The 26722-nt window shown below is 43.4% G+C and overlaps 2 protein-coding genes across 2 annotated transcripts; both read right to left on the bottom strand.

The window, feature by feature from the left end:
- Nucleotides 1–144: 144 nt before the first annotated feature.
- Nucleotides 145–6757, bottom strand: LOC125509132 (ABC transporter A family member 7). The gene is made up of 18 exons (XM_048674021.2): nucleotides 6559–6757; nucleotides 5769–6153; nucleotides 5588–5670; nucleotides 5342–5486; nucleotides 3985–4098; nucleotides 3623–3747; nucleotides 3370–3528; nucleotides 3111–3273; nucleotides 2870–2995; nucleotides 2706–2789; nucleotides 2260–2621; nucleotides 1976–2176; nucleotides 1770–1879; nucleotides 1590–1674; nucleotides 1285–1413; nucleotides 1087–1192; nucleotides 881–969; nucleotides 145–802 (listed from the first exon to the last, which is right to left on the bottom strand). Exons 1-18 carry the CDS (start codon nucleotides 6631–6633, stop codon nucleotides 503–505), a joined length of 2841 nt encoding a protein of 946 aa, XP_048529978.1. The 5' UTR covers nucleotides 6634–6757; the 3' UTR covers nucleotides 145–502.
- A 10727-nt stretch (nucleotides 6758–17484) lies between these two features.
- Nucleotides 17485–20028, bottom strand: LOC147971520 (uncharacterized). The gene is made up of 4 exons (XM_087522794.1): nucleotides 19917–20028; nucleotides 18751–19751; nucleotides 18353–18632; nucleotides 17485–18222 (listed from the first exon to the last, which is right to left on the bottom strand). Exons 1-2 carry the CDS (start codon nucleotides 19955–19957, stop codon nucleotides 19430–19432), a joined length of 363 nt encoding a protein of 120 aa, XP_087378920.1. The 5' UTR covers nucleotides 19958–20028; the 3' UTR covers nucleotides 17485–18222; nucleotides 18353–18632; nucleotides 18751–19429.
- Nucleotides 20029–26722: the final 6694 nt, after the last annotated feature.

The following is a 26722-nucleotide window of genomic DNA, read 5'->3' as shown; positions in this document are numbered from 1 at the left end:
ATTAGATTTGTGTCAAGTCAAACTCAACAAAGTTTGACCAAATTTATATTAAAAAATATCAACATCATGTCAAAAGATTTTACAAACTATGAGTGATTCAAATTTAAAACCTTAGAAATAAATAAATACAAAATGTTAAGTTGCTTGGGGATTGAACAAGGTGTTCGGAAATGCAAAATGGAATTTCACTTTCAGAAAGTGTTCAGGAAATAAATCTATCTGACAAACTAAAGTAACCAACGATTCTGCTCTGCAATAACACTGTCAAGAATCTGTCTCTGTTTTTCCTTTTTCCTTTTTGCACTTTCTCTCGAAAAGTTGAACCACATAAAAAATCATAGATAAATAAGGTTTTCCCTTAAAAAAAACTACATGCTATGATTTTTTACCCTAGCACAGCCTACATGCTATGAACTCACAAGATTATCTACGAAGTCACATGGAATGCTTGGGGTTGGGGTCCCTTGGCCGTCCATGACGAAGACACTCTCCAGGTTACAATCTATGCAACATCATTGAACACCGGTGATCCCTTGGCAACCTTGATGAAGACATCCTCCAAGGTAGTGTCAACGAGACCCCAGGCATGTATACTGAGCCTGCTTTTCGCCCTCTCAACTGCATGAAAGACATCGGCTATTCTCACATCCTGCTTCGGCAGCTCAAACTTTTGAGTGCCAGAAAGACTGTAGATCTTGTTTGCCCTTGGTGATAGACGATGGACTAGCTCTTCGATCTCCGGCTCTTGTTCTGGAGATGTTGTCACAGTAAATATGTATGCACCCCCGTATCTTGCCTTCAGCTGTATGGCATTATAGTGATAAATATTTTTAGAAGTGTTGCTACAGTAATTTTTATAAGGTTTAAGAAGATAATGTACCTCTTTAGGGTTTCCGAGGCACTGGAACTCGCCATCGACGAATATGCCAAGTCGGTCACAAAGTACTTCTGCCTCCTCCATCGAGTGTGCTGTCAGATGCATTTGAACAGATGATATTCATTGTTATTTTCAGATGCAGTAAAATGGTGGACAGGAGAGTCTATGATGGAGATGCATGAGTGGACAGGGAAAAGAATCATAATTACTAGTAAGAACAATTGCACGGTTTCTCTTAGCCTCCTTCACAATGTTCCACAGGTTATTTCTTGATGCCGGATCTAGTCCTGTACTTGGCTCATCCATGTAGACAACCTAAGGAATGTTTCCTTCAGCTTCAGAACCAATTTGCAAATAAATTTCTACAGTAAGGGTTGAAACTTGAAACATAAAAGCAAGAAGAGTACTTTGGGGTCTCCGATTAATGATATTGCCACACTGAGCCTTCTTTTCATGCCTCCGCTGTATTTTCCCACTTGCTTATCACCAACACCACCATGAAACAGATTTACACTTTTCAGAGAATCATTAACAGCCTGATAATGAAAGAAAAGTTGATGTGTTTAAATGGGGCCAGCAATGCTGAAGAATAATACTGTACATACATTGAGATGCTGAATAATATGGCTGATGAATGAAGATAGCAGTTTGAATTCTCTTAAAATGAAATGCAAGTACTAGACCAAAACAAAGTTACAGAGATTAGATGTACCTTCACTAATGCAGCACCTTTAAGATTCTTCAACCTAGCATAGAAGAATAGATGCTCTTTTCCCGTCAATGTTTCCCAAAGTAAGCTGCATTTCAGACAAGACCAGTTACCATGAGAAGACAATGTGATGTGGTAAAGAAAGCTAATGGCCAGATGAGCTATAAGTTGCAGTATAAATACTCATGCTGTGGGCACACGCCCATATTTGTATATATGTTATCCATATCCATCCTTATATCCATTCCATGTGCATAAGCAGTACCAGATGTAGGTTTAGTAAGTCCAACCATCTGAGGAAAGATCAGGTCAAAGTTAATCAAGGTGTGTGGCAATACTTTACGCAACTTCCACGAAAAATGCCACTGCATGCTGTTTCAGTACTGTACCATACTAATGAATGATGTTTTCCCAGCTCCATTTGGGCCAAGCATTCCGAAGCATTGGCCTTTTGGTAGGGCCAAAGATAATCCTCGCACAGCCAGCTTGTCTGGGTTTCCATCCTTTCCAGGATAAACCTTCCTCAGATTGTCACAGATGATAGCTTGGTTTGCATTGGAATCCATCAATAATTGCTCAACTACTTGTCTCTGAATAGATATCAAAGCACGAGTATTAATACAAATGTGCTGTAGAAAAAGATGGAAGTGCCAAACTATGGCAGGTAACCTACTTCTTGAGCAACATCTTCTTTCTCCATATCAACGGCTACTTTATGATTCTGCTGCACAAAGCTACTTTGTAATGGTGGTGCATGTTTCTTCTGCAGACATCTAAAGAAGAGTAAGGGGTTTCCTACACTGCCACCTATTGAAGAGACTTGATCCAAATAGAATGCTAACACAAGCATCAATGCCCATTCTACAGTCATTACGATCAAGATATCACGCATTCCATTGATTGGGTCTTTCAAATTTTCCCACGTCATGCCAGTGGCTCCCATAGCATTTCCAGAGAATGCATATTGACCAAGCTCATACAGTCCTCGATAGAGCGAAAATCCTGGGACAATCTCCATAACTAATATCCAACCACCTGAGTAGACAATATGAACCTTGTTACTCATATGGCCATATAACATATAAATCGAATTGCAGATTGGCTAGGCCAGCAACTTACGGGGAAAATTTATGTCCTCAATAAAAAAGCGGAAAAGAAAGGCCCCTAGTAAGCCAGAGCCAAATACATAGATGTAACCAATCACTGCAGCAGGGGGGTAGACGAAATTTGTCAATTCCAAGAAGAAAATTTAGACTTCGATATTACAGGTTTAAGTCACTGACCTGTGGCTATCTTGACAGATGAAAAGAAAGATGCCACAAAAAAGGCAAAAGCAATCTGTAAATTTATATAGACAAAGAAAAAAACAATCTGTATGCCATAGCTATTGACTCTGAAGAAATTGAGACCTGCACAAAATAAGGTCAATTTGGAATACATATATATTTTTCCCACAAAAGCAGCTTCATGAGTAAAATTGGTTCTTTCAAGAATACTCGTAAATAAATTGTGAAAACTCATTACCTATCAAGGATCCAAAAATCACAAAAAATGTCATATACACAACCGATAGAATGAAGAAATAACCATAAGATATCATCCAGTAAGGTCCGTCCTTCAGACCTTGCATCTTCATCATAATTTTTAACTTTTGTTGCTTTTCATACACCAGATACGTCAACATAACCTGGAAAGGAGAGTTAATTTCCAAGCTCTACTGACTCTGTAATACGCCCAGCCCTTTTGAGTGCACTTAAGGAATGTTACATCTCATCATACTCACTGGGAAAAGCAGTTCAACGATCCATGTGAAGAATAGCGGACTGATAAGAGAAGAGAGGTCGAACCTATAACTTGTTCCAACTTTGGGCATATCTTTTACATATTCCAATAACACTTCCATCCCAGGTCCTCGGATATATTTGAGATATGCGTTGGATACCTGTAGGAAACGAACACGATGTAAGAAAAGTTGCCATGTTCCACAATAAATTGGAAATACTCAGAGATGAATTAATGGGAAACAGAGCACATACAGCATTCACCAAGCGTGGAACTCGTAATGCTGCGATAAATGAAAATGCGGTTTTACCGCCATAGGTAGAGTTGTACCACACGTTTATACCGAGGCCATACTCCGTTGAGCTCAAGAAGTCATAACCTGCAAAGAAGAACACAACTATAAACTATACATGGATGCAAAATAAGTGTTGCTAATGAGATTTCATTCTCATATTTGGGTAGATGAGCTCAAGCAATTATTAAGAACACGGGCAGCATTCAAGGGCCAGTTTATCAGAAGTTATTACGAAATTGTTTAACAAAATCTCACTGCTGTGTAAACCTGCTACAAATGCAAAGAGGCAAAAAATTGGTGCTACAAAGATAGGAAGATAACCTGCAATAAACTCGTTTGTTTTTCCTCCTCTTTGTATATAACCCTTTAATAATACATCATTGATAACTGATGTACTCTCACGCCACAACAACACACCTTCAACACACTGTATATCTGGTTCATTTCATAAAGACGTCAGAGCAGCAATAATAGCAGGTCTAAAAAAGAATCCAAACAAAAGATTAACATGTCTAATTATTCTGGTCAAACAGACTACACAAAAAGTCAGTGTTCCGTAGTCAGTACCAGTAATTATAACCATACCAAGATACAAAATCCACTGATTCACAATTAGTTTTTCTCTAACATAGTAACTAGTCAATTTGTTCCTGTCTGATTGTATTAAAAGCAGAATGCAAACAAGAAAATGTGAAAGTGAATTATGAATTATTTATAATCCATGTTTTGAATAGCGGATAGCAGGTTTGTATTCTTTGTAGTGGATTAGCTTCACTATAACGGATATTGGATAGTGGGTGCTATAGCGAACGCTATATTCCCAGATCATTTATGAAAATATTCATCATTTTGAGTTATGTGTATAACTGTATATGCAGAAAGGTTTGTTGTAAAAAAACTAACATGGAATAAATACTATGTATTTATTTACGGGACATAATACACACATATTGTCAAACAAAACTGCAATTTCAACTTACACATTGCTACAGTTGCTACCTCACATCGCTACAAAGGTACCGTTGCTCTCTCGGCTGCACAATACCGCTTGTTTTACTCTAGACCATCATTCTGAACCACTATGTTTTACCCTGCCACCGCTAAACAGAAGCTACACCGACTGTCAAGTATATAATATATATAATTAGGAGAATCTTTATACAGAAGTATGTTTTTTTAGATATTTGCATGCTTCAGTTATTTTCCACACAAAAAGGGCATGCACTTTAACTAGTTATGAATATTCCAACATAAGATCCATGTAAAGGCACTCGCAGTCACCCAACACTTAGAGCTGTACGAGGTTGTTCTGCTAGTCCACAGTAACTGCCATTTGCAAAGTTTGGACCTTTTGGTGTTTCTGTATTTTCTCATCTTCTTTTATGTTTGTCGGTCATTTTGAAGCCTAGGGTGTTATTGTATTTGTCATTCTGTGGTCTTCTTCTTTCTAATACAAAGATGTGCAGGTCACTTGCGTATTCGAGGAAACAGAAGGACCCATCAAAGACTGAACTATTGAAAGTCCACATCTAAATAGAGTTCCTTCAAATGCAGATAAATTTTGGTGTAAAACAGTACGTCACATATCTACACTTAAGCTACTTTCCAGTAAATTAATTTAAGTTTCCCAATACAAAACTGTAAATTAAATACCTTACGGAAGGAAGTTTTAACTTACTTAGCAGGAGGGGTATGCCCCCGGCATTATATGAAATGGTCTGCGACAAGTAGGGCACACACTGAGGCTGGAGCAGATACAAAGTATCCGAAGAAGAAAATGCAGGCTCTACCAATTGTGTATACCCTGGAATGGTGTCTGAACCCTGAGACAAATCAACACAACCAGTACTTCCGTAAACACAACAAAAGAAGCCATGCAACTTATACAAGAGAAAAAGCTTAATTGGGCATAGAAGGAACTCACAACAACTATCCTGGAGAGAGCATCAAGATAATCTGTCACATTAAGAGTGGGAGCGAAAACAGGAAACAGACCTCCTGCAACACCTGTCAATTGGAAAATGGGAAGTACTCAACAAGTAAGATACATCGATCTTAATTATGAACAGTTGGTATGCATAGAGTTGCATTGTGGAAGCACGTACTTTCAGCAAACCTTCGGTCCTTTCCAGTGATGAGGACACTGGCAGGGCAAGACAAAGAGTCACGGCATGACATATCGGGCAAATCATCAAATGGCTGGGAGACGGTTCTGACAGCCCGGAACTGAGGCTGGGGAACCTGAATCAGTGCTGGCCACCGCGGCGGGCTGGGAATCGCGCAGCTCCAGACCTGCTCCAGCGTCGAGTATTGGACGCCACACTCCCTCTTCCTGCAGGTCCCGTACATGTCGGTGTCGACGCAGGCACAACCGCAGTTGTACTTGGGCTTGTCGAGCTCATTGTTGATGATGTTCTGGAGCACGAGGAGCAGAACGCAGATGAGGATCGGGAAGATGGTGATGCCGATGTTTGTCTTGAGGTTCCGTTTCTGCATCGCAGTCAGCCATGAAGAGGGTCAGATGCTGCATTACTGCGTTATAAGAATGTGCATGCCTACAAGAAATCTTATTAAAGGGCATCAAGGTTTTAAGAAACATGCGGCGTTCCATGCTGCCATGTACTAGTCTGCAACGCCGTCGAATCCTAGAAAAGCTGGACCAGCAGATTTATGCCGAACTCGGCTGGTGCCAAAATTTCAGCGGCGCCACTGGAAATTCTCGAAACACACAGGATCAACGGAACTTTCCGCGCTCTACCCACCGGGAACCAATTGCGTCTCCGAGAACCGTGCAGGCATACTCACAAGCACGTGGTGGGCGCACCCAAAGCGGCGTATCAACTATCAACACAGCACAGAGTAGATAAAAGCGAACAGGCAAGGGAGGAGAATTGCCTGGAGGCAGAGGTTCTTGCGGAGGAGCGCGTTGGCCTGCGTGAGGAAACCCGCGGGGCGCCTCCGGGAATCCATGGGGAGGATGGCTTAGGTCTGGAGGAGGAGGAGGCGGGGAGATGGGGAAGAGGAGCAGATGCGCATGGAGGCGTTCAGAATCAGGAGAGCTGGGATTCGGGACGAAACCGATCGAGGGGTTTAACTTTACCCCGGTTATATAGCCGTCGGGATGAAGGACTCCCGCGCTGGCCGAGCTTTATGTGTGGGCGAACTTTTCTTTCTCTGGTCCTGATCATCCGCCGACCAAGCTGTTTTCCACCAACCACCCCTGGAGCTGTGTGGGTGTGTGGACTGTGGAGTGTGTGACTTTTGGAAGCTTTGTGCCAACTGTACCCTTCCGTTTTGAATTATTAGATGTTTTACTTCTTTTCTGAATCAAATGTATATAGACGTATTTTTGCGTGTTTGTTCACTTATTTTGGTATGTATTTAATTTATTTAAAATGTTTTATAATCCGAAACAAATGCTATACATATCTACTATATTCTATATACCATTAGAAAAAGAGCGAGTTGCGAAGATCTAGCGCATCTCACCCGTTCAAACGCGTCTATCCAATGGTCTATGTTGCTCCGGTGTTTTTAGCGTGTAACTAAATCGTACCTAATATCAACTTTAGTGGTAGCCACGTAACTACATCCTACCCAATATCAACATGCGTGCAACGCAATTGATATCTTTCCTAATATAGTGTTTTAATTATATTCTACTCCCTTCGTTTCACAATGTAAGACGTTTTTTCAAGCTAAACTAGCTTTAGAAAACATCTTACATTGTGCGATAGAGTAGTACCTAATATCAACCCGCAAACTATATCTTTTTTAATACTACTACTAATGTGCAATGCAATTAATATCTTTTGTGATATGATAACATGCATTGCACGTACACAATTACTAGTGTACACAAATACGGCAAGTACTCCCTCCGTAAACAGGTACAAGATGTTCTACGTACCTCTTTCTTATTAAGATGTATATAGACACATTTTAATGTATTTATTCACTCATTTCAGTCTGTATCTAGTCCATATTAAAGTATCTAAAATGTCTTACGTTTGTGTATGGAGGGGGTATTATTTTCTGATGGGAAATATGACAAGCATTAATTCTGTCAAAATTATCACACAACTGTCCGATTTGTTTCGTATTCCATGGAATTGTACCTGTGCTGCGCGAAGAAATGAGGGCGGCGTCCCTTAGTTGATCTCATTATTTGTAAAGCTTCAAATTAGTTTGGTAGCAGAGTTTTTTAAAGCCCATAGTATTTGAAAACTTAGCTATATCAGCATAAGGGCAATGAATATTTTAATTTTTCAAAAACTGTGGCTTTTCACAGTTTTGGCAATACTACCGAAATGTCTGGCCGGCACTGCCTTTGTCATAGTTTTGACCGGTAGATACGCATGGACGAGGGTTGAACGTACTAACTCAGTGACACTTAACATTGTGCTGCCAAACACATCAAAGTACGTATTTATAACCATGCGATTATCTGAAAACTCCAAAAATATTGCGCTGCCAAACGTAGCCTTCATGTTTTATGGCTGATATATAGAACCGAGTAAAATGACCCGGCGGCGTTTAGTGCAATAGATCATCACAGCCATATGCCCATATCGAGTCTTTTGCGGGCCCTATAGAAGTTGCAATTGCATACTTGCACCCAATTTGCAGTTACCGGACTGTGATCTGCTGAACTTACTTTATGGTTTGGCGTGAGAAACAGTCACGACAACATAAAAGGAGACTTGGTCCACTGTGATGTTATGCCAAACGGAACAAACCGAAGATAAAACGCAGGTGTGTATGCTTTTGACAGAGGGAGCGCATACCGCCGCAGAGGGTGAAAGCAAGCCAGTCTTGCGTTTGTCACATCGTATCATCTGGTCACAACACCGTGTCCGTGTGGCGTGGTCATATTCATGTTGCCATGCCATGTGGCGAGGGACGCACGCAGCAACTCAACTCTTTGTTGTGATTGCCATTTTCCCCATCCGCGTATACTGGTTTGTTTCTATTGTACTCCCTCCGTAAAGAAATATAAGAGCGTTTAAATTACTACAATAATGATTTAAATGCTCTTATATTTGTTTACACAGGGAGAGTACTTCTCAGGCTGTCAGCCAGCTCCGCACCCGGCCACCCACTAGAAAGAGAAACCTTGTAGTATGATTCATTACGTACAGAGATAAAATAATTGGTACAGGTTAATCAGTACCAGCAACAGAGGGTACCAATAACAGAATTGAGTTCAGTCTTCAGTCTTGTGGTAGGTAACGTGCACACAGCTTTTGCTGCAAGATCAGGCACCAGAGGCGCAATCTGCTTGCTAACCGACAGCAAAGTGAACAGGCGCCGGGTCTGTACGAACTCTACGAAATCGGTATAAGCATTTGAGATTTGAAAAAATCGCAGTAGTAGCATGTATGCTATCAGCAGCAGGTATCATCCAAGATCCTAGTAGAGAGCAAAATCAAGATTCTGAAGCAGCGATATGGCGCTAATCCGTGCTGCAGGAGAAGAAACACAAGTGCTAATGTGATCGGCTATTTCTGCTTCACGTGTCTCTGCGTTCAGATAACTGCACGATCAAAACCGAAACTGATGCAATTTTCAGGCGCGCATGGTCAGCTGCTCTCTGCTTTCTGTTAGATTTATTAGTAGGCCTCAGCTCACTAAATCTTTGGACACCTGCCGCGCGGTAGGCCGTCGGCCCATGTAAGCTTCCGTGCACTCGGGACGAACAACTGTTACCTTGGCACATCCTCCTCCTTCTCTTCTTTCTTCTTATTCGAAGACGATTCTTTCTCCTCCTCTTCATTTTCTTCTCCTTGTTCTTCTTCGGACACCTTTCCCGCTGCCGCCGCATTCGGTTGCTTGGAGTCGGCGTCCCGTGGCTTTACGGCGGGCGGCGGCACGACGCCACCCTGTGAGGTCGTCCGTGGTGCCATGAAAAGGCCGCGCGCGAGGCTGGTGCTTGGAGGAGGGCCGCCTGCGGCGAAGCCGAAGCTCATCCCCGCACTAGGGTTTTTGGCAGCGGCAGAGGGGTCGCGGGTGTAGGGAGGGGTTGGGGGATGTCGGCGCGGCCTTCCATCGGTCGGATTTCGCCGGCGGCAGCGCGGGGCGGGGCGACCGAAGAGGTTGGCGGCAGTTGGTCGCGGGCGCTCGAATGTCCAGCGCGCGGTAGCGGGCGCACGAAATAAGCTGTGCGCGATGCCGTTTTCCTCCGCGCGCTGAACCGGTTATACCATGCGCACGATTTTTGCGCGACTTCTGGAGCGCCCGTTTTGGCTTCACGCACGCAAAAAAACAGTTTTTTTCCAACGCGCGGCTAAGATAGCGCACGATTTTTGCGCGACTTCTGAAACGCCTGTTTTGACTCCACGCGCGCAAAAAACAGTTTTTTTCAACGCGCGGCTAAGATAGCGCACCTGATGAAGATGCTCTAATGAGAATCTGAACCGGGGTGCGATTGCAACCGTCTGCCGGGGTAAGGACGGCATTTTCCAAGGAGCGTCGGCAGTGGTCTTTAATGGGAGTGACTGATCCTGCTACCCTCGAAGCAAATGCATATAGAGAAGCCATTGCTTTGGTGGAGGACTTGCATGTAGATAAAGTACTAGCAATGTGTCTGTGCGTGCAACGGATACAAAGTAGAATAATGTGTTCATAAACTTGGAAGAAAAACACTCGAATTTTGATCTATATCACTAAAAATATACTTGTATTAGGTTTCACTTAGAATATATTCCTTATGGTTATTTTGGTGAGGTGAGGTAGAGATGTGATTGGTTTCAAGATACTAAGGCTAGTCATAGTGAAAAGTAACTTACACTAGTGTCATGCATATGACATTAGTCTATATTACTATCTTCATGATGGGGAGTAACATAGAGATAGTGTCATAGATGGTTGTATTTATTAGCTTGTAGACTCATATCGCCTTGAAAAAGTGTTATGTGATGGTAACATAGTATGTTACTCCAAACACCCCTCTCCTCATTAACTATCTGCCACATAGGCAAACTTATCTTGGGGTACGTTATGTTGCTGGCTAAGTTACTTCCACTATGACCAGTCTAAGGGGTTTTCTACAATTGAAGCAGAGAAGTGAGGTCTTGTTTTAAAAATGCCACAACTTACTTCACAGTCGTTAGATGCATATCTGATGGTCAGAAATGACAGATGACAGATACACCATCATCACCAACTGAATCTTTTATAGGAGTAAAAAAATGTTGCAACAGACTGTATGAGAGTCGTCAACGAGCTTTGAGATGTCACACATTTTGACCCCTACCTACCGCATGGTTCTCATAGATATTCAGACCAGGGCAGCGACACCATATGAAGTATCCTTTAGACATGAAAAACGTGAGTCCATGATGAACCACATAGATTAGCCAAGCTAGCAACTTATTTAGATGTGGATAGACGTGTTTGGCTGGATTTACCACTAGATCACCTTTGTATCCCTCGGACTTTTGAATTTTGAATTTATAAATTGCATGCCATTACTAAACAAAATTGTGTATGAGAATATTAAAAAATGTTAAACATGTATAAAAATATTTCTGATGTATGCGACAAATGTACAACATGTAAAAAAGGTAGGCATTAAAAACATGTATTTAAAAAGTGTAATCATGTATTAGATAAATGTTAAGCATGTTACTAATGTATACAAAAATCTAAGGCGTACATGAAGAAAATAGACATCAAAACATATTTTTGTTTTTTTTGTTAATTACGTATAAAAAATGTTTTTGATATATACAAAAAATGTACAACCTGTATTAAAAAGTAGTCATTGAAAATATATATTGTGAAAAATGTTAATCATTTATTTAAAAAATGCTAAACATGTATAAAAATATCCTTAATGTATAAAAAATGTATATTATCCGTGAAATAAGTAGATATGTGTTGAAAAAGGAAAAATAAACAAATAAAACCGATGAAAACTAGAAAGAGAAAAGGAAACCGACAAAAGAACAACGAAAATAAAATAAAAAATAAAACCGAAAGAAAAAAGAAGACCAAAAAACAAAGCAAAAGGAAAACGTTTTTTAGGCAAACAAAAGGAAATCGTAAAAAATGCATTGAAACCTGCTCCAAGAAACCCCTATTGGGCCGGCTCATCTCGGGCTCGCTGCAGTAGGCGAGACATAGCTCTCGCTGGCTTGCAGACCCATAAGCCAACGTTTGCCTTGGAGCCCGCCTCAGGGCTTGGTTTTGCAAAGTTCAATGTTGATGGTGCAGTTTTACGAAATGATAGAAGGAGTTGTTGTGGCTATTTGCCGAGAGCAAAACGGCCTCTATCTTGGCTCATCTTAGTTGCATTTAGTGGCATAATTGGTGTACGACTCTAGAAGACCTAGCATGCCGGGAAGCCCAAGAGCCAAGACCTTGCCAATAACCTAATAGCTTTGGATTGTGTCACAGTTGTAAAGGATATCTTCGATAAAGTAGGTTGGCATCATGGAGCGATAGTCAATTAATGCTCGTGTAATTTCGAGAAATGCAACTTCACATATAACAGTCGAGGTAGAGTTGATGTTTAGGTAAATACTCTCTAGATTTTAATTTTGGATGTCATGTCCGGCTTGCCGCACCACATGCTCATGTAACAATTCCTCTGTTTGCAGCCAATTCTTTTTATATTTTCTGTGTTTTCCATTAAAAATGTTCACTAATTTTACTAAAGTGACCTAAATTTTATAATAATATATATTCATGAGTTGAGTATAAAAAAATTCATGTATTTTGGAAAATGAAACCAGAGAAACAAAAACAAAAATGTTCATGAATTTAGAAATCTTTGTGGATACTAAAACTGTACATGGTACTCTTTATAATCGATCATGTACTTTCATATTTCCAATCATGTTCAGTACACAAACAATTTGTACAAGAGAGCTACAAGTTTTCTGTTAGGTATCAAGCTATCAACAACAGCATGACTTGTTATAGCACCTTGCTAGCAACGACGATCACGATGCAATCTCGCCTTTCTCTAGGTCTTCTTCGAAGCTTTGGCGGTGCTGCTGCTGCTGCTGCTTTCGGTCATCGTCGTCAAGCTTGAGGCAGAGTCCAATCTGCCGCAACAAGTTGTAGTTGTTGGGCCTCGCCGTGTTGTACTCATCAATGCCGAGCCTCTTCAGATCCTCTGGGTGTAGGGTATCGTCGGGCATTGCCGTCTTCTCCATCTGGAGCAGCTCCTGACGGGCCTTCTCCCTCGCCCGGGCTGACCACGCATGCGAGACAGGGCTTCCGGTGCAGCATGGCGGCGTGCGCGCGGGAGGTGTAGGGCGGGGGAGGCGTGGGGCGGAGGAGCTTCGGCTACGTGCGGGGGAGCTGCGGGGGAGCCGAGTAGGGGAGCTCCGGCGCGGGAGAGGAGCGGGGGAGACGACATGAGTTAGGGGCTTGTCGGGAATTCGCTGGGTTTTTTTTTCCTGAAAAAAGACCACGAGGACAAGATTTATGGGACGGAGGGAGTATTTAGGAACGGAGGAAGTATATTTGAATTCTTTGCAACAATATTGGACTTCAGACCGTGTTGCCCGGCATGCTTGCAAGGACCGGTATGTTTGGTTTGATGTGCTAGAGGTTAGAGGTTGGAAAAACTTCACACCGACGACTCAAGCTGCTACAATAGTGGCTTGGTGGACGGCAACGAGTGAGGTGCTGGGGGGGGGGGGGGGGGTGAACACACTAATCATCCTAGTCTTGCATTCCATCTGGAAGGAGAGGAATCGTAGAGTGTTCGACAACGTGGCTATGACTAGGAATGGTTTGGTGTCGCTTATTTGGGATGAGTGGAGCGTGTGGCAGTTCATGCGGCGGTACAAACTAGCTGGGCATGGTAAGGTGGGCTTTAGGGAGCAGTAAACTTGCAATGTTACCAGTGGTGTGTGGTGCCTAGGGAGTGGGGACCTCATATATCTCGAGTGCGCCGTTGTAAAGTTTCAAGTTTTTCTTCTCATAATGAATCGAAGCGCAAGTCTCATGTGCGTAACAAAAAAAAATCTTTGCAACAACCAACAATGAACTTTCCTTTCTTGTAGATTGATGCGATTCTGTTTGAGATAGAGTTTCATAGCTTGCTCAAACATTTGGAGGTGGCTAGCCCTGAATCTGGCAACAAGACGATTGTGGGAAGGCTCTTAGAAGCAAAAGCAAGAAAACTAACGCCATAGAAGAGGTGTCTACAGTTGCTTGATGAATGGTCATCAGTTTTTTGGGTTGTCCTTATGGCATGGCCTGCCTTTCTGGATTTGGCCGTGTATGTGGTCTTCGGCCGAGGTTCTCTTGTTGGGGGTTTCTTTGTGTTGTGGAAATATGGGGGTGGTGCTCATTGCATTTTGGATATGGTTGTCAGATTAACCGTGCGCTCACTGGGTTGTATGCTCTATGAGTAGCTCGCATGTGGTTTGTTTGTATCTGTTTTCGTCCGGTTTTATGTTAATTAATTGGGCAAATCTCTTATGCTTTAATTAATCGGTGAGGCAATTTTTTGCCTCCGTTTAAAAAAACTTTCATTTCTTGTCATGGATAGCAACCCCATTGGTTCCCTTTAGACTATCTTCAATCAAAAGAAAAGCATCAAAGTTAGGGCATGTTTGGTTACTTTCTAAGCAAGGCCTAGTTGGAAGGAGGAAAACGAGTCAGGCTAAGCAGGGCTTGGTTAAGAAAAAACGAGGCAAAAGACGACGTTGTCAAGTAGTTTCGTTGTATGCATAAAGTGTCTTGCCATTGTGAAAGCAATTTTCACATGGTGTTTGGTTGCATACATACATGGTGATTAGAAGTTAACAACTACACTTAACAGGAAGATTACAGTACATGTGCTTCGGCCGCAACCAAAACGACTATGGCAGAGGGAACCACGGGCACGTCTACCGCTCGGCACCAGCACTGCCGTCGATGCTGGTGTACCAGCCGCCGCCCGCCATCGCTATTAACGAGGCCGGGCACAAGGACGACACAACGTAAATGGCGGCCGCCGCGAGAAGCGAGACGACTACCCATGACGACGGGAAGAAGTGCAGTACGTAGCCGCCACCTCCGGCAGCACCTCTTCATCACGTACTCATGCATGGCCGACCCCACCATGTCGCTGCACTCCTCCCACGTCACGTCCGGGCGCACGCCCAACATCGCCTTGATCTCCGCCTTGTTGACAAACTTGCCGGCGTCCACCAACGCATACAACCACTGCTTGGCGAATCGTAGAGCGTGGCGAGGTCCGTGACGTTTTGCAGTCGTCCGAGCACGCGGCCCCGCGTGTCCGACGCCTCCCGCCACCACCTCCGTCTGCAATGCCTCTAGCTCCCCACACTGCCGTGCGTTGACGAGCCCCGTGAAGTAGGCCGAGTCGGCGTGCGTGGCCACCTACACGACAGGGTGCGTGAGCCCGTTCCCGATGGCCACGCCGCAGAGGATGTTCGCCGACGGCGGGCTGGTCCCTGGGGATGAGGACGACCGGGTGACGACACGACGCTAAATCTGATGCCAAGCGATTGTTGAGGAAGAGCAGCAGAAGCGGCGATTCCAGGCAAAGGGGTTGCGGGGGAGCACGGGGCCTCCAGGGCCAGTGCCCGGCGGAGCTATGGCGACTGGCGACATGGCGTGGGGCGAGGACGAGGACGAGGTGGATGCGCCGTGTAGGAGGTCAGGGAGGCCGGATCTGGCGTTTTTTGGCTATGTTCCCACCAAAGGTACTACTAGACAATTGCTATCAATTCCATCGATGATGCCTGCCTCAAAACTGGCGACTAAACTTGATCTGCTGGCAGTGCTCACGAGTAGAATTCCCACTCATGTTTAAACCAGATTTTTCTCATATATTTTTGTGATAGTCACATCGATTTGCCTACAAATGACTAATAAATTCGAAGGGTTACAAATCTCCTTGTTTATATTGTTCCTTACAAAAATGGGTGATTTACGTGAAAATGACCGCTACTCGTACCCCTGCCACCGCTTCGATGACACCATCCCGATGACTATCGCAAAAGTACCCGATGTTGATTCATAGTACAGGCGCCCCAATATCTGTGTCTATCCATTTGCACTATATAAAGGAGAGGAAAACCCTCGAGGAGTCTGAAGGGTTTTGAGTTTGCCACTTTACCTTCCCAGTAGTCACCATTCCCATCCACGTCGCCTTTGTGCTGCCACCATCGCCATCTCCACCACCATAGCCTCCATCTACATTAGTTTAATTACTTGCAATCGATATTACATCATGATCATGAGCATTGTAAGACTTGCAATCATTTATCTTCAAGTAACTTTGCTTATAATGTCTATTCTTTGTGATTTATTCGCGATGTGTGAATAGTCCCCTCGGGCTAAGGGCTGAGGCTTAGCTTCGCAGCCCCATGTATGTGCATTAGGAGATTGTTAGTTTACTTTGAGATAATATTATTTATATATGTTGTGAAACTATACTGAAGATCGAAACACAGAGGGTTAAAGTGTTGAGAGGAGTTGAAAGCTATGTTAAACGTCGGTTATAGTAAGATTAATATGATAGCTGGAATAAAACCTTTAGTGGTAATTATGGTGTAGTCAGTAAACGCCTAATGTGTTTGTCTGGTTATCATTAATAACGGAGATAACCCCATGAGTCAGATAGGGTCTCGGTTGGACAACAGAACCTCGATTCGGTGGTAGTCGGTCCTGGGGTTGGACGCATTTCACACATACCTCATGCACTACATATGTAACAATATTTACTAGTGCCATGTTGATTTATCTAGTTTGTATCCCGAGCCCATGTGCACGAGTGCGGATGAAATCTTAAGTCTGGGCCTATTTCTTTATTAATGCTTTCACCGCTTCTGCGATTGGTCTGGCAAACTCGAACGTCTTGAAATAACAAGTATTTGCAGATATTTTTGTATCAAGCATCATCACTTTGTGGATTTGATAAATTATAGGGTCTCTAGAGAAGAAGGCTATATCTACATCCAAAACAGGATCGATGATAATCAACCCTTTTTCTGGCTCCACTCACAAAGAAGATTCTTCCCTAGTAAGATTACTCTATTTTCACGTCAGTTTTAATTTATTTTTGTCGTTAATCTATTTTTTGCAAGTTAAGAAAACTCAATAATTTACCATTATGGCCACCAAGAAACTTGGGACTTCAGTGCTTCCAAGAATGATTATATGTGTGCACCTATTCGAAAATGGCCTTTGGTGGCCGAGCTACCTGGAGGACGTAATCAGCCCCGTCAGTGCCCGTCGCGATCGGTGCCAAGGGGTATGACGCTACTGTATTCTGCATGTATTTGCAGAAGAGGACGATACACCGCACTCGTATTTGCCAGTAAATAAACAATGCGGGCTCACGTATACTGGCAGGCACAGGAGTGCTGTACAGCTGCATGTCGTGGTCACAGTGCGCATCCGCTCAGAGACATGTGTACACGGCACAGGATTGACTCCGCCAACATGTCCCACGACAGGGAGCTGTTTGAGTTCGGACGTTGAGGAATCTAACCGTTGCCCTGGTCTCACCGGCTACTTATAGCAGAGATGGGTTGGTCTTCCTTCTCAAACACAATCGACATGGCTTCATCTTCATCCTCAGTTCATTCCAGGGAAAGGCTTCTGCCGCTCATCATTTGCCCAGAGTGTGGCGAGGTTCAGGTGGAGACCAACATCAGCGGGGTAGACGGTGGCTGTCATTCAAAATAAGAAACCCGCACATTAAGTGACGTTTTTTCCCTGAGAAGCTTGAATCTTAAGTGATACACCAATCAAAGAAATACAGTTTCATCACCAACAGATTGGAAAGGACCGAACAAGAGATTTCAAACTGAAAACACAGAGTCTCCAACTAATTATCCACAACAACGAAACTACAGATACAGAGATTCACTAATATATGGCAGAGTCACTAGCAGTCTGACAGCCAACATAAACACAGCTACATGAACTGTTATACTTCAACCATAAAAACAAAACAAAATCAGTCGTAGAAATCTGCAATGGGCGCGTTGGTGTATGTGTTCCTTCTGTGGCCTGTCAGACTGCACCTTTAGCAGCGAGGCGACTTCCTCGGCGCCTTGGGAAGATCGCAGCGCTACGGACACATAGTGCTCTTGTGCCCTTGCCCACGGCAGATCGAACATAACCGGCTCCTTTTAGCTGGCTGTTCATATGGCGCTTTCTCGTGGCTTGTCATAGGTCGCCCCGCTGGTCTCTTCTTTGATGGTGCCCCAAAGCTATCTGAACATTGCGAGACACTCTGTGCCTGATTTGTTGGACCAAAATGTTGCTTGTGCGCTATAGATGAACCTGCAGAATCACCCGGCAACTCTTCGTCGGATAACCCCATGCCATCACGTACAATAGCCACCGGCTCCGCAATGCTTTCACATTTCTTAGCTGCTCCATGGCAAGAGTATATGCATCCACATTGTTGTCACCAAGTCTAACAATTTCAAGGCAAAGCAGATGCAGATTGTTATGTCGCCGTGAGGAGTACTTGAGAGGGCCTTGGTCTTTCTGGTAACGGAGAAGCTCTGGAGGCGGTATATCCATTGCATCCCTTGTCCAACGCTTCAGCACGTGTTTGACTGGAACCTCCTGCAGACCAAGTTGGATCATCAGCTGAGAATAAAAAGGCTCAGTGTCAAAATGTACCATTTTTCTGATCTCGGTAATAACTTGTCTTGCAGACATAACAAAATAACATCATCAACAACAAAAACCACACCTTTAGTGCATGGCTGCACACCATGCCGAAATGCTCAAACATTCCACATTCACACTTGAATTCATCAACAAGCTCATTGACCTGGACGAGGAATTCATTTTTACACCATTTGTCTCGAGAATCTTTCTTACATGCCTTGCTATGTATTCACAGCGAGGCACAATTTCAATCAGAACACATGACCCACCCTCATATAGCATCTCGCCAAAATTTTCAAGCATAGCGCTTGTGTGGATGCATGAATCTCGATAGGTAGGTTCTGAGCTAGGACAACACCACCCTGCGTGTGGAGACATATAATTAGCACGTGCTGCACATGATGTTCATCACCATCATGGCATGATTCATGGTAAGATAGAAAATGCATGTGGGTGAACATATAAACATTGTACTCTTACCAGTTTGGTTCTGTTCTCCTGATAACTCTCCTTAGAATCTCTGTCAAATTGCATCTTCTCATATTGCCTAACAAACAGGTGCATCCGCGATCCTGGTGGCACATATCTCCAGCCCGCATTGCGTTGAACACCTCTATTGTCTTTGTGGCATCATTGTCTGATTGCTCTCTGTTAAGTTTTCCACAGAGTCTTCAGAGATCTCTTTGTGAATGGCACCTCCTTCACCGATCCAAAAAAACCGCCCACTAAGCTGTAAACCTTGCTTAGGCTTATATTGTCTTCTCTTAGCTGTTTCGCCAGAAGCCTCAAGCGCAAGGACTCTGCTTGGGTTGGCATCCCTCTCTTCTGCCTTGTCAATCCTAATACTACAATCTTCCAAAAAATGGTGTTAACTGTATTTTCTAGCAATCGAGACCGAGATAAGAAGAGTAATTCTTAAAAAATTAGTACTGACCATTCATACAAAATCATGCATTAATTGTGGTTTAAAAATTGTGGTTTCAAGCTAGCATCAATACTATAAGAGGGGAATATTTTTTTTCTTTCCTCCATGGGCGAACTCTCTTTTTTCTGACGGAGGGGCGAACTCTCCCATGGGGTGTGTTTTTGCTACAGGAAGTGCAGGACGCTAGAGTCACTGGTACAAAAGAAAAGTAATGACAAAACAACCATGTGTTTGTTACCGTCGACTCCAGCAGGAGCCCTTTGAATTGTTGACGATGGCACCCTCTGCATCTCCATATTCTCTCACAGATGCAGCCGTCGCACACTCAGGAGCCATGTCATTTGAGTCACCAACGACCTCACTTTCGCCGTTGCAGTATAAGCCAACATTCGCCTCCACATCTCGGGACTGCTCTTCGCCGTCATTGCCATCCATGGATTCAGAAGAGATCACATGAGCGGAGCGCCCGCGAGCTTCATGGATAGAAGCAACCACAGACTCCACAACATCGATTCCGCCACCCAAAATATCACCCGCATCTACCCTAGGAACCAATCTACAACACATACACGATACCCATCCAGTCAGATCCAACAAAACAAAGGGAGAAGAAGAACTCAAGAACCAATACCGAAATCAAGCAGCAGAATACCAAGTCAAAATAGATCTCCAATCGGAAGAAGTAAGAGCAAGATAAATAATATGGCAGTTTGGTTCTCACCCAGATTCTGCTTCCTCAAAGAAAAACTCAAGGCCCTCCATGGCGAATCGCCGCTCCGCACAGCTACCACGGGAAGAGACGGATGTTCTGACGAAGGGAAGAAAAAAGGCGGCTTCTTTGGTTAAAGAAGCTGCAGCGCCAGATCAGCCCACCAAAGCGAGCATTAGTATCGCACCAGCCACCGCTCCAGCTACATGTGATATTTTTAAATCAGCCCAGCAGACGCATGAGGTGCCTGTACCCCGCGTGCCCCCGAGGCCCACTTAGAACGGTAGCACACCAGCCCATGGCACGCATGTATTTCAACATATGAGCCATCGTATAGAACGAGCGAGAAAATAGGAGCACACATCGCGGTGCTATATTGCACGGTGCGAGATTACGGCCTGCAGGGTGCTCGGCCACCAAAACGCCACTCTCTGCACCTATTGTACAATATTATGTTGGGGTTAAGCAATATAAGATTAAGCCGAACTTGGTTATCTCCGCCCATGTTATTGATAATTTGCAAATCAAAATTTTTAAGTAATAAAATCTAATGAATGACGCCGGGTTTTGCATGTTTCTTAGTAAAGAGATACTTTAGACCTTGATGATCTATATCAACTGTTACTTTTAAATCAATAATATATGATCTAAACCTATCAAAGGCAAAAACAATAGCGCACTTATGAACATGCCTTGTTACCTCACTGCAACGAACATTTGTTGGAGGAGTGTGCTTCTTCCTGGCGCGCTTCACTGTCGGCCTTGGCAACAGGGAGGCGATGGGTTTGTGAAACCTGTCACGGAAGTTGGACACAACGACATCTCCCCACAGTCCGTTGTGCTCGGCCTTGTCTCCGGATAGACTGGCCAGAAAAATCTCCAATCTGCCTCCAAGGAAAACCATATTTGCCGCATGTTGCAACATACTGTTGGGGTTGCGCACAGGGGCGCCCCCGACTGGGCCGAACCCTATTCCCCACATAGGTCGCTTGGTAGCGAGTAATCCTATCACCGTGTGATCATTATGCCCGACATTGAGCCAACCATATTTTTCATGTTCGGCATACTCCATGTTCTGAATATGGGAAGGATCTAAAGCCTTCCCACACCACTTTTTGTTTTTGTTTTTTGCATGTTCTTTTTATTCTGGGTTTTCCCTTTCCTTTTTCTCTTTTTTCATTTTGCGACCATCTTTCAAATCCATGAACATTTTTTCAACATGCGAACATTCTTAAAATCGTGAATATTTTTCCAAAAATTTGAACATTTTTTAAAAATCGTGAACAAGTTTTTGCAAATCATGATCATTTTTTTGAAATCATGAATTTTTTTGAAATTGTGACTTTTTTGAAATTGCGAATATTTTACAAATCTGCTAAAATTTTAATTTGAACTTTTGTTCAAATCGTGACCATTTCCTAAATTCATGAACACTTTTCGAGATTGTGAACATTTTTAAAAATATGTGAACATTTTCTGTAATATCTGAATTACTTTTGAAATTTAAGAATATTTTTCAATTTGGAAATATTTTTCCAAACCTGTGAAATGCAGAACTATTTTCTAAATCCTGAACATTTAAAAAAATAAAAACAAACAAAATAAATAGGAGTGTCCAACCCCACAATATCAAAGTTGAGTTCAGTCTTGTGGTTCCTAACGTGCACACAACTTTTGCTGCAAGATCAGGCACCAGGGGCCCTCTCGTCCGAAAAGCGCAATCTGCTGACCGACTGTAAGGTGAGCAGGTGCCGGATGAGTACAAACTCTCCGAAATCGGTATGAGCCCTTGAGATTTGATAATCGTACTAGCAGTAGTATATGCTATCACCAGCAGGTATTATGGAAGATCCTAGAGAGCAAACTCAAGATTCTAATGCAGCGATATGGCGCTAGCCCGTGCTATAGGAGAAGAAACACAAGTGCTAAAGTGAAGAGGAAAGTCGACAATGTCCTCCAAAGACCAAAGTTATATGTTTTTTTTGAGACATGACCAAAGTTATATGTGATCGGCTATTTCTGCTTTATATGTCTTCGCGTTCAGAAAACTCCACGATCAAAACTGAAACTAAAGAAAATTTCACGCGCGCATGGTTAGGTTCTTTTTTGTTTTTTGAGAAATGCGCATGGTTAGGTGCTCTGCTTTCTGTTAGATTTAGTCGGCGTCGGCCCAGTAAATCTTTGGACACCAGCCACGTGGTGGGCCGTCGATCCCATGTAAGCCTCGGCTTACCTCAGTATGATGTGCATGAAAGTATTTAAAAAACCCTCAAAACAGAAAGTATTTAAAAAATATTAAACATGTATAAAAATATTCCTGATGTGTACGACAAATGTACAACTTATATGAAAAATAGTAAGCATTAAAAACATATATTGAGAAAATGGAATCATGTATTAAAAGATGTTAAATATGCTACTGATGTATATAAAAATCTAAGGCGTACAGGGAAAAAATAGAGATCAAAACATATATTCGAATGTAATTATTTATTTGAAAATTTTAAACATGTACAGAAAATGTTCTTGATATATGCAGAAAATGTACAACGTGCATGAAAAAGTAGTCAACTAAACATATATATTGGGGAAGTGTTAATGATTTATTTAAAAAATGTTAAACATGTATAAAAATATTACTGATGTATGCAAACAATATATAGTGTGTATGAAAAAAGTAGTCATTAAAACATATATATTGGTGAAGTGTTAATAACTTATTTAAAAATGCTAAACATCAATAAAAATATCCCTGATGTAAAAGAAAATCTATATTGTGCTTGAAAAAGGTAGACACGTGTAGGAAAAGGAAAAAGGAAAAGTAAAGATACAAATAAAAACCGATGAACCGAAAAGAGAAAAGAGAAACCAGAAAACAGATAAAAGAACAAAGAAAACAAAATAAAACCAAAAAAATGAAACTACCATAGAAAACCGGAAATAAAAAAGAAGACAAAAAAACCAAACCAAAGGGAAAAAGGAAAAATACACCAAAACCTGCTCCCAGAAACCGCTATTGGGCCGAAGCATCTTGCGCTCGCCTACTGCGAGTCGGAGTTATATGTCTGACACACATAGCTCTCGCGGGTTAACATGTCCAGAACCTAGGGTTTGCCTTGGATCCTGCCTCAACGGTTGGTTTTGCGAAGTTCAATGTTGATGGTACAGTTTAAGACACGATGGGAGCTATTGAGGCTACTTGATGGGATCAAAGTGACCTCTATCTTGATTCAACTTCAGGTGCATTTAGTGACATAATTGATGTACCGACTCTAGAAGACCTAGCGTGTCCGGCAGCCCAAGAGCCAGGACATTGCCGATGATCCACTAGTCATGCGGATCCTAATAGCTTTGGATTGTGCCAAAATTGTAAAGGATATCTCGGATAAAGTAGGCGGGCATCATGGAGCGATAGCCAATCAATGCTCGTGTAATTTCGAGGAATGCAACTTCATCTATGACAGACAAGATAGCGATCATGAAGCTGAAGTTTAGCGAAATCCTCTCTAGATTTAAATTTTGGATGTCATGTTCGGCTTGCTGCGCCACATGATTCTGTAACAGTTCCTCTGAACATTGTTGATCCATAAAATGCAGCCAAGTCTCTAACAAAAGGCAACTGTGTGTAGCCAACATTTTTATATTTTATGTGTTTTTCAATTAAAAAATGTTTAGCAATTTTTTTTACTGAAAAAGGCTTTCAGTCTGCTTTTTTTGTAAAACACCGATCCAGAAGCATCATGATACAAACTCACGTCACCACTGCACATGGCACACACAGCCAAGGCAAGATACAATGTGCTGAGCACCGCCGCACCACACCCAACGACTACCAAGCCACTACAAATGCGCAAGGACGAACCGCTTGGAGCCAACAGAGACCTCGTCCGAGGAGAGGTGAGACGGAAAACAACGGAACAAGGACTCCAAGATGGTGCCTCCTAGAAGGGAACGATCACTGATAACCACCATCATCCGATCCCAAAGATCGAATTTTCACTCGACGCAACTCGAAGGAGTAAGGACACCATGACGGAGCCTTCATGAAGGATACAGTGTCCACGAACGCTGGTGCTATCGGCCAATACAAGATTTGGCAAGTGATGTACCCCGGCATGACCACCCCTCCGATGCATCCTAGCTCCGCCAACCACCAGCGACCACCCACCCACGTGGCCATGGCCTCTGGGCCGCACCACAGGTGCAAGTTCTGCCCACGAATGTCGTGCCTCCCGCCGCCAGGGCTGCCACTCTGCATCGGGACACCCCCAAGACCGACCAAAGTGACCGGCTTTGGGCCAAAGGGTGCACCCGACCGAAGAGACTGCAACATACTCCCACCTTGAACAAAGTAGGAGCCCCGTAGCCCACACACGACCGGGGAACGAGGGAGGAGGGGAAGCGAACGCATCCAGGACGACACACCCTTGCGCCAGTGACAGGTGACCTGAACTCGTCGGCGCCTCCCATCCCTCCAGCCTGCCAGTGACAGGTGACCCGAGTTTCATTGTATGCATAAGGGGTCTTGCCATCGTGAAAGCAATTTTCACACGGTGTTTGGTTGCATACATGCATGGTGATTAGGAGTTAACAACTACACTTAACAGGGAGATTACAGTACATGTGCTTCGGCCGCTAACGAAACGACTATGGCAGAGGGAACCACAGGCACGTCTACCGCTTGGCACCAGCACTGCCACCAATGCTGGTGTACCAGCCGCCGCCCACTGAGGGAGTCCTGGATTAAGGGGTCCTCGGGCGTCTGGCCTGTTAGTCATGGGCCGGACTAATGGGCTATGAAGATACGAATACCAAAGACTGCACCCGTGTCCGGATAGGACTCTCCTCGGCATGGAAGGCAAGCTTGGCGATCAAATATGTAGATTCCTTTCTCTGTAACCGACCTTGTACAACCCTAGTCCCCTCCGGTGTCTATATAAACCGGAGGGCTTAGTCCGGATAGGGCGACAATCATTACCATAATCATAGCCAGACTAGACTTTTAGGGTTTAGTCATTACAATCTCATGGTAGATCAACTCTTGTAATACTCATATTCATCAAGATCAATCAAGCAGGACGTAGGGTATTACCTCCATAGAGAGGGCCCAAACCTGGGTAAACATTGTGTCCCCCGTCTCCTGTTACCATCGATCCTAGACGCACAGTTCGGGACCCCCTACTCGAGATCCGCCGATTTTGACACCGACATTGGTGCATTCATTGAGAGTTCCACCGTGCCATCCCCAAAGGGTTTGATGGCTCCTTCAATCATCCACAATGAAGCTGTCGTAGGGGAAGTCTTCCTTCCCGGACAAATCTTCGTGTTCGGTGGCTTCGCACTGCGGGCCAACTCACTTGGCCATCTGGAGCAGATCGACAGCTACGCCCCTGGCCGTCAGGTCAAATTCGGGAGCTTGAACTACGTCGTGGATATCCATGGAGACTTGATCTTTGACGGATTCGATACCACGGCAATCGCTCCCCGTCACCTCGATGAACATGACTTAGATCTATCATCGGGCCATACCCAGGAAATTGCACATGTAACCACTCTGGCCTTAGATCCGGAGCAGGTCACGCCATCCGAGGATAGGAAGCTTAACCCCGCCACGGAAGCCGCAGACTCCACGGCGTCGGAGCCGCATGCAGACCTAACCTCTGGTAATGCCTGTTGCTACCTCTTGAGCATTGCGTTGGTTTTTCCTTCAAGAGGAAAGGGTGGTGCAGTAAAGCAGCGTAAGTATTTCCCTCAGTTTTTGAGAACCAAGGTATCAATCCAGTAGGAGACCACGTGCGAGTCACCTCATACCTACACACACAAATAAGAACCTCGCAACCAATGCGATAAAGGGGTTGTCTATCCCTTCACGGCCACTTGCAAGAGTGAGATCTGATAGAGATGATAATAATAAGATAAATATTTTTGGTATTTTTATGATATAGATTGAAAGTAAAAGATAGCAAAATAAAGTATATTGGAAACTTGTGTGATAGAGAATAGACCCGGGGGCCATAGGTTTCACTAGTGGCTTCTCTCAAGATAGCATAAGTATTACGGTGGGTGAACAAATTACTGTCAAGCAATTGATAGAAAAGCGAATAATTATGAGAATATCTAGGTATGATCATGTATATAGGCATCACGTCCGAGACAAGTAGACCGAAACGATTCTGCATCTACTACTATTACTCCACACGTCGACCGCCATCCAGCATGCATCTAGAGTATTAAGTTCATAAGAACAGAGTAACGCCTTAAGCAAGATGACATGATGTAGAGGGATAAACTCGTGCAATATGATATAAACCCCATCTTTTTATCCTTGATGGCAACAATACAATACGTGTCGTTTCCCTTTCTGTCACTACGATCGAGCACCGCAAGATTGAACCCAAAGCTAAGCACTTCTCCCATTGCAAGAAAGATCAATCTAGTAGGCCAAACCAAACTGATAATTCGAAGAGACTTGCAAAGATAAACCAATCATACATAAAAGAATTCAGAGAATATTCAAATATTGTTCATAGATAAACTTGATCATAAACCCACAATTCATCGGATCTCGACAAACACACCGCAAAAGAAGATTACATCGAATAGATCTCCATGAGAATCGAGGAGAACTTTGTATTGAGATCCAAAAAGAGAGAAGAAACCATCTAGCTACTAGCTATGGACTCGAAGGTCTGAAGTAAACTACTCACGCATCATCGGAGGGGCCATGGAGTTGATGTAGAGGCCCTCCGTGATCAATGCCCCCTCCGGTGGAGCTCCGGAAAAGGCCCCAAGATGGGATCTCTTGGGTACTGAAGGTT

This window comes from Triticum urartu, chromosome 5A, assembly GCF_056163025.1.
Source record: "Triticum urartu cultivar PI428250 chromosome 5A, HENAU_Tu73, whole genome shotgun sequence".
Classification (NCBI taxonomy): domain Eukaryota; kingdom Viridiplantae; phylum Streptophyta; class Magnoliopsida; order Poales; family Poaceae; genus Triticum; species Triticum urartu.
The sequence above is the reverse complement of the archived record's forward strand: the minus strand, read 5'-3'. Positions and strand labels throughout refer to the sequence as shown.